This window comes from Gouania willdenowi, chromosome 6, assembly GCF_900634775.1.
Source record: "Gouania willdenowi chromosome 6, fGouWil2.1, whole genome shotgun sequence".
Lineage (NCBI taxonomy): Eukaryota > Metazoa > Chordata > Actinopteri > Blenniiformes > Gobiesocidae > Gouania > Gouania willdenowi.
Window position 1 is genome coordinate 34,206,142 of NC_041049.1, and position 14,489 is coordinate 34,220,630.

Genomic DNA, 14,489 nt, shown 5'->3' on the forward strand with positions numbered 1-14,489 from the left:
TTTAAGCTGGTTTACATGTAAGCCTGAGGGGAACCAGGCACAGTGGGCCCCCGTTATCGAATTTTTGATAGGTAGTTTTTCTCGATTCTATTTCAAAGACAGCAGAACCATTATTTTCCGTTGTATGAGCTAATGTTAAAGAAGAAAAGCAGATGTCGGGTGACGTATCACTGAAGTATATAAGCACCTGCTGCTTGGAGGAGCTTTAGAGCTGCTTTTGCCCCTGCACTCTCCGGACAAGCCATGGTGTCTGTATCTGACTTTTTCATCATGTAATAATAAATGTTGTATTTACATCATGAAGATGTGAGCAGAGAATTCTTCAACTGCTTCACATCAACATTTAGATAAAGGGAAATCCACAACAAAAGCCTTTCATACCTATCTTATTGATAACCCTAACCCTAAAAAAGAATTATAAGAATATTTAATTATGCAGGTTATAGAGACCACACTAATCCCCTTTTTTAAAGCACAACTCTTCATTTTTTTTAATTTAGTTTCTTTTGAAAGTTATAAAATGCTGTGTTCTATGTACAACCAAATAATCTACAAAAACTTTTCAAAAAAGAAACAGTGATTACAATTTAAGTGAAGAACTTAACTCTTCATCCAAAAGTCCACATAACTCCAAAAACATTGTGTACTTCTGTTTGTGGTATAAAATTATGGAATACATTTGATTATAATTTAAAGTCTAGTAAAAAGTCAGTGATATTTAAAAAAAACATTACAAACTCATTTCAACTGTTTCATACGCGCATACCAAGTGAGGAGATCACTTAATCATCTTATTATTCTTTGTGTGTGTTACAGTATTGTTCACTGTATGTGTTCGATTGCATTAGGCTGGAATGGACATGAGTTGACCACTTTATATTGGTCACTAATACTTCATCCTGCCCCTTCTTAAACTAAATGATGTACAATTTGTGTTAGATCTATTTCTTGTTTGTTTTTTGCTGTGTAGTGAGCAGAACATATATATTCAACATTAATTTTATTACTTTTTTTTTTTTTTTTAATGTTGCTTCTGTTGTGAAGCGTGAGACAAAGAAAGAAAAATGAATCAAGCAACCATAATGATCAAATCAAAGAGATAAAAGGGTTTAGGGGCTCATTTATAAACGTTGCATATTCCCAAAACGGGGCTGGAAAGATCTGCTTGACACTTTCCATGCAAAGGTTGTGATTTATAAAAAATAAACGTAGCGTGAGAATGTGTGCATCAGTACGCTAATGCTGACCCTGGCGCATGGACATTTAGGAGATGTTGAGAAACGACGGTGGCGATGGTGGGATGGTTAATTGAAGCCAGATTCATCTCATGCATTTAACTTGCTCACAAATCAGAGTTATAGATCTGCATAATCATACCAAAGCCTGCTGTGTTATAGATGTGAACAGTGAGTCATCAGGTCATGTATTTAAATGTTCATATTAAGGCTCTGAGTGAAAATGAATGCATGTAAGTGAACCATAAAATGTGAATACAATCCAAACTTGGTGCGTGGTTGCATCAACACATGATCCATGTATCCTGCTCCACAGCTCTTTCTGTGTGTCTGTATCAGACTGCAGTGTGGAAGTTAGACGCCCTGCACGCTTCACCAACCTGCAACCTTGTTTTCTTCCTCTGGCCTTTTTCTAATTGAAAGATATTTTATTCATAAAAAATGGCTACTAAAGTCTTTTTACAGCATTCACAATACATCTTAAATGCATGACTGCCTTCCCATCTTGCTTGTAGTAAGATTGCAGACACATAATTAGTTATAATGAAGCTGTGCAAGATATAGAATTTTTATATTCTTCACTGCAAACTCACCCTAAACCCTCCCACCAGATGCCCTTATAGCCAATAAATTTAACACACCTGCTTTACTTAAGGCTTTTAATTACAAAGATATCAGAATTTTTAACTTTGCACAGTCCATATACAGTGGTGGTGTTTATCTGACGTAGGAGGCATGGTTTAAAAAGACAGAACATGTCAGAGAAGTAATAAAAGGCTAAGCTGGAAGGATCGCATCCCTCCTATGTGTCCTGCTCTGCCCTGAGTGCACAGCTGAAGGACACAGTGTTTAATGTTATTAGCCGCAGCCTGCAGAGTACAACTGTAATTGTCAGATTGGGAAGAGTGGCAGCGCTGCACTGTGGGAGGGTTTCACAGATGGCCTGACAGTTGACTGTTAATATAATGAGACACATTATAGTCTACCTCTGAGCCAACACATCAATCAGTTTAATATCCATTTTGACATTACATTACTTAGCATTTTGTCTTCAAACACAACCGCATTACAGATGTATCAGTAGAGTCTGCTGTGCAAATCCCCTCATTAGTTTGATAATTTAGATAATGGGATTTCTGTGTTTTTGTGGATGTTGCAGTACAAACAAGTGGAGCAGTACATGTCCTTCCACAAGCTACCGGCTGACATGCGTCAAAGAATCCACGACTACTACGAGCACCGATACCAGGGCAAGATGTTTGACGAGGACAGCATTTTGGAGGAACTGAACGAGCCACTGCGACAGGTCAGCTTTTACCCACACTAGAGTCTGAAGATTCAGCAATTAATGTTCCCACAGCGGCCTGAAAATATACAACCATCTGCCTTTGACCTTTGTACTCATATGAACACATATGATTATACACATTAAACTAAAGCTCGATTATTCCATGTATTAAAACAAACAAAGAAGAATTGTGCGAGGTGTTGTGGGTGTTAAAAGTAGCTAAGGTGAACCAACTAAAACCTTCATGTAGAAAGTCTATGGAAATGAATATAATAATAAATATTGCTGTCATCAAATGTTTCAGATAATAAAAAAGTTTATTTGTGTGGGAAAAAATGGAATAAAAATAAAAGTATACACAGTTTAAAATATAAATATTTCACTATAAAATCTGTTCGTAGGTATACTGTTAAGCTAGATATTTAGATAGAGTGAGACACTTTATACCTAAGGTGTCAAAGCAGCACATACTGTAACAAGTAGGCAATTATTATAAAGGAGTAAAGTAAGTAATTTCATGGGCAAAAAACATACAATTCATCATTTAGAATGTGCAACCGATGTCACATGTGGTCATAGGTCTAATTATGAAACAAATAAACAAAATGACCTTAAAAACATAAAATGACTACCAAATTATTTGTTATTTCCTATTTCAATGTTCAGATTTTTCATTATATTCAATGTGCCTGTCAAGGATGTAGAATATTAAATAGCAGTGGATAAATAGTGTACAGCACAACATTGTAGTCCTTCACAACACAGTTTAAAATCAAAAAGTACACAATGTAAAAGGTCAAGACAACATAAAATCACAGCAGCCCAAGAGTAGCTAATTAAAAGCTTGAACAAATAAAAAGGTCTTAAGTTGGCTTTTGAAGGTGTCGACAGAGTCAATTGAACACAGAGAGAGCAGAAGATCATTCCAAAGCCTGGGAGCAACAGTCTGGATGGATCTGTCTCCTCTGGTCTGAAAACGAGTGGGAGGAACCATCAGCAGATTGTGATCCACAGACCTCAGAGCCCGAGCAGGGGTGTAAAGGATGGATCAGATCACTGATGTAAGAAGAAGTCTGACCCTGCAAGGCTCTGAAAGCTAGAACCAGAATTTTAAAATGTATCCTATAAGACACTGGCACAGCCAATTAAGTTCTTTTAGAATAGGAGATATGTCGGGGTTAAATTAGGGGGCCACATCCCGGCGGGGCGGTCTGGCTTGGCCTCTGGAGGGGGCCCTGGCTTTAAAGAACTGAAGCTCGTGGCGCGGGCGGCATCAGCATCTGGGGCGCCCGGGGGGGCTAGGTTGGGGTGCCTGGGGACCGGCGGGGGGACTCCCAGCGGCCCCCTGGTGCCTTATGCGGCTTGGGGTGTGGTCGTTCGCCCTGGGCGGGCTGCTCCTGGTGCTGCATCCATTCCGGGTCCTCCTGGCCTGGGGTCGGGTCCTTGCTGGCTCTGGGCTCACCGGCGGGGGCCCGCCGGCTGCCCGTTCGGCTGCCCGTTCGGCGTGGCTCTGGTCGTCTGCTGGGCGTGGGCTTTGGCTCCTCCGCTGGGGTCTTGGGCGGGGGGCTCTCTGGGCCCTCCCCTCGGGGGGCTGGGCGCGGGGGTGTGGGTGGTGGTGGGGGGGTGGGGGGCTGGGGGGCCTGGGGGTTGGGGGTTGGAGTCGGTGGCGTGGTGCGCTGGGTCCTTGGCTCCTTGGGGGCTTTTCGGGTGTGTATGGGGGGGGCAATGGCAGCCTCTCGGCTTGGGGCCTTGGGGGCGTTCGGGGGGCTGCTTGGCCGTGGGGTGGTCGCCGGGGGCCCCTAGATCTCTCGCTCTTTCTGCTGGCCCGACTGCTTCTTCGGGCCCGGGGGCGGCTTATGGGTTTTGCAGTAGCGGCTCTTGGAATCACATTTGTCATGGACGCACTGGCCTCGGGCTGTGGGATAACACTCATACTGGGCTCAACCATAGACACGTTGTTCCCAAATACCTGTTTTATGTAACTTCCACTCACTTCCTCCTCTGCTCACAGCCACCATCATTATTCCTAAGCCGCACACTGGTCACCAGACTGGCTTGATAACACAACAATAAGCACAATATACACAACCACAATTTCACATCACATCACTTGAAACTTATTGATTATTCCCCACCCATTCGTTTTCCTATCTTGTATCCCTCCTCCCTGTTAACTCCCCCCCCCCCCACCCCCCTCACCCTGGTGTAACACTGCCCTCTCTCTTTTACATCCTCCCTTTAATAAAGTATTTACTCTTCCCTAGGGAGGGCTGGTGATGGTCACAATTATGCAATGAAATAAATTCATTTATTTAATTGCAATAATAAAATATGCATTGCTGTTAAAAGATTGCACTTCTTGTAGAGTAGCAACAAACTAATGTTTACGAATATGAATGACAGTTGAGAGACATTTAAACAATCGTCTCAAAAGAGTAGGAGCTTTAATTCAAACCAGAAGAACACAAGCTGCGAACAGGAAGTGTTTCACAATTGATTAGACACCTCAAACACATCTTATATATAGTTCAAGCAGAGTTATCATGGGCTTGAGAACACTTAAGTAGAGACAAGAGGGAATATGGGGGACCGACACATTTACGTAACACACAAGAGGAGTGGTGGCGTAATGCTTAAAGAGAGCTTGTAACCATAGGATTGCTGGTTCGAATCCATTACGGCCTAGAGCTTTAATCAACCCAAAACAGAAGACCTGAGCCCGACAGAACATTGTCTGACCAGAGGGGTATTCCATAAAGCAGGTTATGTTCAAACTCTTGAGTATGTTTGGGCTCAAATGAGGGAAACTCTGAGTATCTCATTCCTAAACGCGAGGTATGTTCTTCTCTGAGTATGTTTCCATGGCAACATTGTCCGTGACCTAAACCTGGTCGCTGGCAGGTTTTATCGAAGAAACCTGGCTCTACCTTTCTACCTGGCTCCGCCCACCTGAACACCGTTTATTAATACTAACACTTTAATGAACCTTAACACTCTTCTCTGAAACAAATTAGTGACATCACACACCACAGACGTGCTCACATCATTACTAATGTTGTGTTGCTTTACGTTTTTTTTTTTTTTTTGTGCAAACGGTAGTTTTATTTATAACATTGTGGATACAGATCATTAAGTGAAAGACACTGAGAGGTTGATCTGCATTAAAACATCTACTGACGTCTGTAGTAAAGTTCACTGGATACAAACCTGTGGAGAATGTAAAGGAGGAGATGATCATTTAAATGAATCCACTTTTGAGGCTCAATTGTTGTTTTATAAACAACAAGTTAACTTTCAAGTTGTGATGGTGCAGTGTATAATGACGCTGCTTTTCAAAGCGATAGGTTGTGGGATCGTGTCCTGCTGCAGTTTGTTTGTGACATATTTTTTGGACGTTGAGATGACTCTGGCAACAATATTACATTAAAAATCAATATAATTGATTGGATATCAAGCAGCAGTCACTGTCTTTATAGACAGTGTAATGGGAGGGCTCTCTATGCAGCCATCCTATGCTGCTGACACGTCTCTACAGACACATTTTATTCATATTATTCACCACTCGTCACGTCACTGAAGCAATAAAGTGATGAAGTGACCAAAAAGCACGACTAATTACGGGTGATTTAAGCCACTATTGTCACTGAGAGGCTCACATTCCTCAAACACCGGCTTATTTCACCATCAGGGTGAATAAATCACTCTCTTCCGGATGGTTACCATGGCAGTTTGTGTAATCGTCGATCCATTGATGATGGCCTTTTATCGTGCACGTGCACATAAGTAACCCAAGGTTTACATACTCAGGGTTGATTGACCCACTTCATACCAGCTGTAATGGAATCAGATACCCAGAGTTTCCCATCGCGGGGTATGTTGACCCAGAGTTTATGGATAGACTCAGAGGTTGTTAACCCTCCTTTATGTCATTGTCATCTTTTATGTCACTGTCATCACTCTGGGACCTTGAGCAAGTTCCTTAAAATGTTTATGTCATAGGGACTGTTTTGGTTAAATAAACACACACACACACACACACGCACACACACGACAAGCACGGACTGAACCAGAGACACCAGAGTCGGCGCCAGGCAGCATTATCTGGGGGGGCATTAAGAAAACTGCGGAGGGCACAAAAACACTCCGTTCCGAGTAGCATCTAACCCCCCCCGTAAAAATTGAAAAAAACGGGTTGGTTTTTAACAGCGTTTTTCTGTTTTAAAATTAAAACTTGTTCTGTCTGTGTGATACTTGGATATTTAAGGGAAACTAGGACGACAGCTTCATGTTTTAATCTCACCACAGAGAGGACCGACAAACCAACTTTTCTTCTGCTGCATTTGATGAAAAATGATCTTGTATCATATTGTCCACCTCACACTGATGGCAGAGATGTAATTTGTGTGTCGAAGCTGTTTTGTTAAAGAGTTTTTGATGCTGGAAGTCTGAAACTGTGAATATCTGCCAACTTTACCGAACAGTGTTATGATCCAAATAGTATCCAGATAATCTGGTGACTCTTGCTCCCGCTCCGGACATAAAAAGAAGCAACGCATAAGTCACATTACTGGTGAATTGAAACGTTATTAATACTTGAATAAATCAAAACCAAAGAATGGATGTTACGTAAAACATGCACATATGTGGTGTAATAAATCTACTGGTGCATCTCATTTCTTATGATCAACTTCCGTGTGTGTTGACAGCTGTTGTTAGCGGTATTTATAATGTGCAAAATATTTTTTTTTACTACCCAAAAAAAAGCTGTAATTTTTTTTTTTTTTTCTAAAGTGTCAAATGGTAGAAGTTCTAACATGTATTGTTCCTCACACCAGACTCACAGTTAATAGCCAGTCGCCAGTTTATTTGGATACTCTTTGGACCATAACACTGCGAAACAAAACTACAGCATGAGTAGCATTTTATGAGAGAAAACATCCACAGACTGAATGAAAACATGAGCAGGACCAGAAAACTGCAGAAATAAATCCTAAACAGTCCTTTTGTGTGAGGAGAGGGAATTGAGGTACAGCGGACTTCAATTTCTCCATAAATATCACAGAAACAGAACAAGTTTAGAAAAAAGAAAAATTCTGTTTATCTGGTTTTTGTTTTTTCTGTATTTCTGTTTTGGTTTTAAATCAGAAAAACAAAATAACCACACTGTTTATTTGTTATTTTGATTTGGTTTTAAAACGGATAAACCAAAGAACAATAGGTACACGAATTCCTAATGCTATATAAACACAGCCACGAAAACAAAGTTAGCTCGCTAACATACCTCTGATGAAGTGGTCGCTACAGCATCAGCAGACTCTGCTCCTCCCACCAGCATTAGTAGATTTAAAATCCACTTTTAACAGCATTGTTCTGTGAGCTTTTTACACATTTCTCACCTTTGTGAAGGACAATCTTCGGTTCTCTATAAAATTTATTTTCCTTTTCTCAGTTAGAAAGCCTGGAGCAGCCGTAAACCACACAAAATATGGACATTTTGATGATTTCAGACGGCAGATTCTCAAACTTCCCGCTCTCCATCAGAATATAGTGCTCTCGCTTTGTCTTGACGCAGCAATGTGAGTGACGTCACGTGAATCAACAGAGCAGGTCATAGACATATACACAATACAACAGCTCTAGGGTACGTTCAATAGCACAAACGTTAAACAATTACATCACAGTATATTATATCTATGGAGCAGACTCCCGTCCGCTGTCAGTGAATGGACACAGTCAGTTGATAGCCAATCAGATATCTGATTAATAAAAAGCTCCCCTGTAGTGGGAAGAGTGTTTGTGTGTGTGCACAGTTGGTCACCTGGGGGGGCACTGCCCGCGAATGCCCCCCATGACTCCGTCACTGAGAGACACTGATCTTCAGTTAAACATATACATGTATTTGTCATGTAGTGCCCCCTGGTGGATGGACACATCATAGGTAATGAGTGTCAACACTAAAAAAAGGCAAATAAAATCAAACCATAAAAACACATTGAATTTGAAAGAAAAGTTTATAATTTTGTTTTTTCGGCATTGGTCTAAACTGGTCACTTGTTCAAAACACAACCTGCAAAACAGTAGTCCATGTGGACGAAACCAAATCACTTTTCATTGCTTCACAGAAAATGCATTCAGCGACCACAGTCAACAGAATTCATGAACTCTTTTCTCAGTCACTAGTTCACCACATGCAAAACACATTTTTCAAATGCTAAGACACTTTGTTCAAAACAGTTCAAAACAGAATGATGGGGGAAACCATGGGGAATGTTTGCTGCAGCCGCATTGAAATCTGTTTAAAATTATGTCAAAATATAGGTGATGAAAATAAATAAAATATGACATGATAGTTGTCAGCTGAAAACTGATTTAGGTGATCTGTGTTTGGCCTCATTAGAAACAAAGGAGGGGCTTCTGAATATTTTTCCTTTGCAAGTATGGCTCAAAGAGCAGCGGGTGAGGTTAGTAGAGAGAAGAGCAGCCAGAAGAGGGAGAGGAGGATGCAGAGGAAGACCACATTCTGATTTTATTTTGATTTAATTTTTTTTGTTTACAGTAAACTTTATATTTTTTGTAAGGTCCTGAAGTACTTATGCAAAAGCACAAATGTTCTTGATTAATGTAAATTGCTGCATTCCTGATCCAGTCTCATCCAGTCCAAATCTCATTTTATAATAAAATACTGATTTACCTGACAAAAATCATTCAAACTTGAAAGATAAGATGTATTTTATGTAATGCTCTTTGTTGTTAGTGTTTTGTAGTTCAGAGTGACAATGTGTGTTTCTAAAGTGAGATTATTTGTGAGTGTTGTGGTTGAATGAGCTTCTTTTGAGACATTAATGAAGGGTTTTGTTGGTGAGAAACACTGGGGGTGAGAGAAACTGTTGATCTGAGATCATGATGGACATTCAGACTGTGTAAAATGTTTAGAACATGTGACTTAAGTTTAGACTAATGCTTGTTTGCAATCAAAGAAAACTGTAATAAGCTGTTATTCATAATGATTTTAGTAGTGTACAGTGTTTGTTTGAATGTAGTTGATGACTCTTGCTACACAGGATAAAGTAGGTTTTAAAGACCATTACTCAAAAAACCTTTAACATTATATAATCAACATCTATACCTGTTTATCATAACTTACTTAGGGTGAAATAATTGTTGCACCCCGTAATGGTTTCCAGTTTATCCTGCGCTGCACACAAATTTACAGACAATTACAGACACAAATGAATGTGCACGTAATGGAGAGGCTGCAGGTAACATAACAATACATGTTTTGGACTATGTAAGTGAAAATAAATCCATAATCCTAAACCAGAGCTTGATAGACTGTCATATGAGGACGTAAAAGGATTTCTGTTTATTATTTCTTTTGTTTCTGTTTGTTTACAGTAAATTGAAGGATTCATTTGTGTTTCATAGTAAACCAAAGTAAAAACGGGTCAGATTACCATAACCAATACTTCTTTCTGTTCTATTTAATTTTTTGCCTGGTTTTCTGTTTTAAAAGGTGCCATAATAAGGAGATTGTCTGTCTTTAATTGTCAGTAGTTGCACCACTATGTTTATTTCCTGTAGTTTACATGTAATCATATATTCAGGCTATAATGGCTCTCTTACTTTGCACGATAATGTTAATAGTCTTGTAATCTGATAAGTAGTGGCTGCAGACTGTATGAGAACAGAAAACCTCATTAACACAGCACTAAGCTGTGAGCCTTTTACAGTGATGGAAACAGCAGCTCAGCCGCTTTGGCTTGTAGCACTAGCTTCATTTTCTCTCTGTATCCCCACAGGAAATCATCAACTTTAACTGCCGTAAACTGGTGGCATCCATGCCACTGTTCGCCAACGCCGATCCCAACTTTGTCACCTCCATGCTGACCAAGCTGCAGTTTGAGGTCTTCCAGCCTGGTGACTTCATCATCAGAGAGGGAACCATTGGAAAGAAGATGTATTTCATCCAGCACGGCGTAGTCAGCGTTCTGACCAAAAGCAGCAAAGACACCAAGCTGTCTGACGGCTCTTATTTTGGAGGTAAGTACTGACGGCTGTGCTGCATGTTGAGGTTCTCAGCCTTGATGTGAACTAAGGAGCCGTGATGGTGGGATTTATTTAGGCTCATTAGGCTCTGGATCTCAGTCGGCTATTAGACATGCACACCAGATCACATCAGCACAAAAAACATCTTGAGACTCCTGCCTTTGGTGGTTCTTTTGTTGTCTGAAGCCACATCTACCTATAAAAGCAAGGGAGGTCTGTGTGTGTGTGTATTTATAATAAAAATATATTAAATGTGTAAAATAAAACAAAAAATTAAACAATATTTATACAAAAAGTACACACTCACAACAGAAATGCATAAAAATACACAAAATTAAATATAAATACAAAAAAATACACAAAATGACAACAGAATCACACTATAATGGCAACAAAAAACTATAATTATACAAAAACACAGACACGTTTCCCAACCCGTTCATTACTCCATCTGGAAAACTGCAGATTCTCTGTGGTGCCGTGCATGGAAGCTAAGCTCTGACCACTCGGTTCAAAGGTAAAAAATGATTTTAGTTTTTTTTTAAAAAGACGCTGAATTGTAGATAATACTTTAATTTACTTATTCACTCATGTAGTTTGGAGTTTTATGTTTTGTTTTGTGCAGTTTTGTTACTTTTCTGATTGGTGCTACAATGGCTATGGAGTTTGGTTATCAGAGTCTCAAACATTTCCCGGGAACACACACACAGTATTTATTTATTTATAATAAAAATATACTAAATGAGTAAAATAAAACAAAAAACTAAACAATATTTATACAAAAAGTACACAAAATGACTCCAGAATCACTCTATAATGGCAACCAAAAACACTTACACAAAAAATGTACAAAAAGACAAATGAAAGATAAAAAAACACACAAGATGACTCCAAAAAACATACATTACAGAAAAATACACCAAACAACAAAAACATAAAAATGACTCAATACACAAAACTAAATATTTATACAAAAATACACAAAATGACTCCAGAATGACACTACAATGGCAACAAAAAACTATAATTATACAAAAACACAACAGAAAGATACAAAAATACACATAATGACTCCAAAAAACATACATTACAGAAAAATACACCAAACCAAAAAATGTAAAAATGAGTTAAAAAAAAAAAACACACACATTTATCATGTTCATGTCTCATAGAATTAAACCAGGGAAATCACACACACTGTAATTAATAATAAACCCCTTTATAACACTACAGAGTACAGAGTATATACACCTCTTTGTACATCCATTCAAACATATACTCATTTGGCCATAATTAATTCTACTTAAGCTCCCACATGAATGCATACTTCCGACGGGCACTGTACTAGTCTAACTAAAAAGCAAGGGACATCTGTGTGCGTGTGTGTGGAGCAAATATCTCCCAGTCGCGGTGCGAGTTCGACCTGAAACTTGGTCAACGGGTTCCAAATACCCCGAGTGTGTGTATCTGTTATTTTAGAGTAATTTGGTCATTTCAAAATGTTTATTTTAATTTTATTTCACTTCTGGACGGCCAACACTGTGGGATGTTGAGCAAGTCCCTCAACCCCCAACTGCACCCTGCTCCTCGGGGATGGGTTAAATGCAAAGAAAATGTTGCATATGTGTAAAAACATATATGACAATAAATAAAAGTGAAAGCCCTGATTCTTCTTCTAATGGAGGTTGCTGGGTGCAATAACAACAACAAATTAGTTTTATTACTATATAATTATATATAGATATTATATATAATATATTATTATTAGTTTTAGTTACTTGTCTCTATACTAATTTCACATTATTTCCTCTTTGAATTAAAAATGTTAAAACAGCAGTCTTGTTTCCAGGCAAAATATTTTGAAAGAACAAATTTTCCCAGTTGAAACATACAAAATCCTATTTAAAGCTACTTATGTAATATATATGTGATATATATAACATCTACCGGTAACTGCTATATATTCTTTGGTTCAAGTTTTGTAAATTATTTTGGTCACTGCTTGTTTTAGGCCCAATGTTGAGAACCACTGAGCTGAGGTTAAATAGACTCTTTATTTATCTCAAACAAAAAAGAGGTTTCATAATTTATGAACAAAAGTAAGTCTGTTAGTTTCTCCTAGTTTCTTTTAGGCGTGGTATTTTTTCAATAATTCTCAAAAAGTACTTTGAGAGCTTGATTTTGGCTCCACCTACTTCAGTGGAGTTTGTATGTTCTCCTGTAGGGCAAGCGTTGTCTTCGTGGAGGATAGAATTTAGTCCAGGACAGAGGATATGGGATTACTACTCAGTTTTTTTACAGTGAGGTAGGGTCGTATGACCTCCAACAATAGACGTTACTTTAGCATTAAATAAACACTACAATAATGAAAGTCCCTGTTAATGGAAATGTAGAATGTCAGAATAAACAGACTCCAGTACAAATGACTGTAATTTACACTTCAGTTATTTAGTTCAACACAAACAGATGCAAAAACCATAATGAGGACAGAAAAACATTATTATTTTTTTACCAATGTGGCACAACACAGGAGGTCAGAGCAGACTGTAAGCTGCAGGAATTCATTAAGTGCTCCATCTGTGGAGTTTGGAGGGATCACTCTCTGTCATTGCCTCTCACTGATCATGCTATTTTATGAAGGAATGTGAATGGATATAAAACTGTATGTTGTTTGTGAAGGAAAACACATGACATAAAACTCACATTGGGCTATTCGGGTGTTGTCACTGGTATTATTGCCTCTCTCCTGGACTCCACGGATCTTGTCAAAAAACTAAACTCTTTGTGCAGAGATCTGCCTGCTGACTCGCGGCAGGAGGACGGCCAGCGTGAGAGCTGATAACTACTGCCGTCTCTACTCTCTGTCTGTGGACAACTTCAATGAGGTGCTGGAGGAGTATCCAATGATGAGGCGAGCGTTTGAGACAGTGGCTTTGGACCGCCTGGATCGCATTGGTGAGTTTAGGAAAAGGTTTTTGCTATTTTTTCTAGTGCCCAGTTGTTTGTCTATATCATTTTTATTTTTTGATAACAAGACATTAAGCTGCAGCTCTGATATCAGCCGTCATTTTTCACAAACAACAAGACAATGAGAAGCAGTTCAAATAACTGTGCGACTAAAGAATATACAGTAAAAATACAGTTATATCTATAGTTATCACAGTGTGGGTACACCCTGGACAGGACGCCAGTCTGTTGCACACCAGGAGTGAGACCACATAAATCTTGATTTGATCACAAATGTGCCAGTAAATTAATGGCATAATAAGCTTTGAATAATGACATTTCCAGATTTTTCCCTATGTTTTAATAGAAATAAGAAAAAGTACAATCTAAAAAACAGCATATCATGAGCTTATGAGTTTATTTGAGAAAAAAGGACCAGTGGACATTACAAAAACAGTAGATTTACAAAGGGACTGAATTATGCAAGGTTTTACTTGTTTTGTCACCTGACCTGGGTCACGGCACCTGGTGGGTCCAGGCTTGTGCTGCTATCTGCTGTTTAGTTCTGGGCTTTGGTTTTGTATTGTGCCCATTACTCTTACTAAAACAGTGCAACCCCGACTGCACCAATCAGGAATACAGTTCATTTTTATTAAATAATTACCTATTGGTCAATTAGCACTACCTGATAAGCTGATTTTGACATGTGGGCCATAAGTTGACACAGCTGATTTACACACTTATTCACTTCTACCCAACTTATGTGATTTTGAACTGTCGGAGAAAGATTGAGTAACTGGAGAAAAACTCAGGAAAGTACATGGAAAACATGCAACCTCAGACTGAACCATCTAATGTGCCCCAGCTGGGATTCACATTAAAACCATTAAACAACAGATCTAAAACGTAGTAATAGTGACCAAAACATAGGGTGAAGTAACGTGACATACAATCAGTGTTATACCTTCCCCATG

General features: G+C 39.0%; 1 protein-coding gene across 1 annotated transcript in view; it reads left to right on the forward strand.

The window, feature by feature from the left end:
* LOC114464454 (potassium/sodium hyperpolarization-activated cyclic nucleotide-gated channel 3-like) overlaps positions 1 to 14,489 on the forward strand; it is a 48,376-nt gene that overhangs the window by 31,227 nt on the left and 2,660 nt on the right. The window contains exons 5-7 of the mRNA XM_028448654.1: positions 2,395 to 2,541; positions 10,323 to 10,563; positions 13,360 to 13,524. Coding sequence (XP_028304455.1) covers positions 2,395 to 2,541; positions 10,323 to 10,563; positions 13,360 to 13,524 — 553 coding nt within the window. The remainder of the gene's footprint in view (positions 1 to 2,394; positions 2,542 to 10,322; positions 10,564 to 13,359; positions 13,525 to 14,489) is intronic.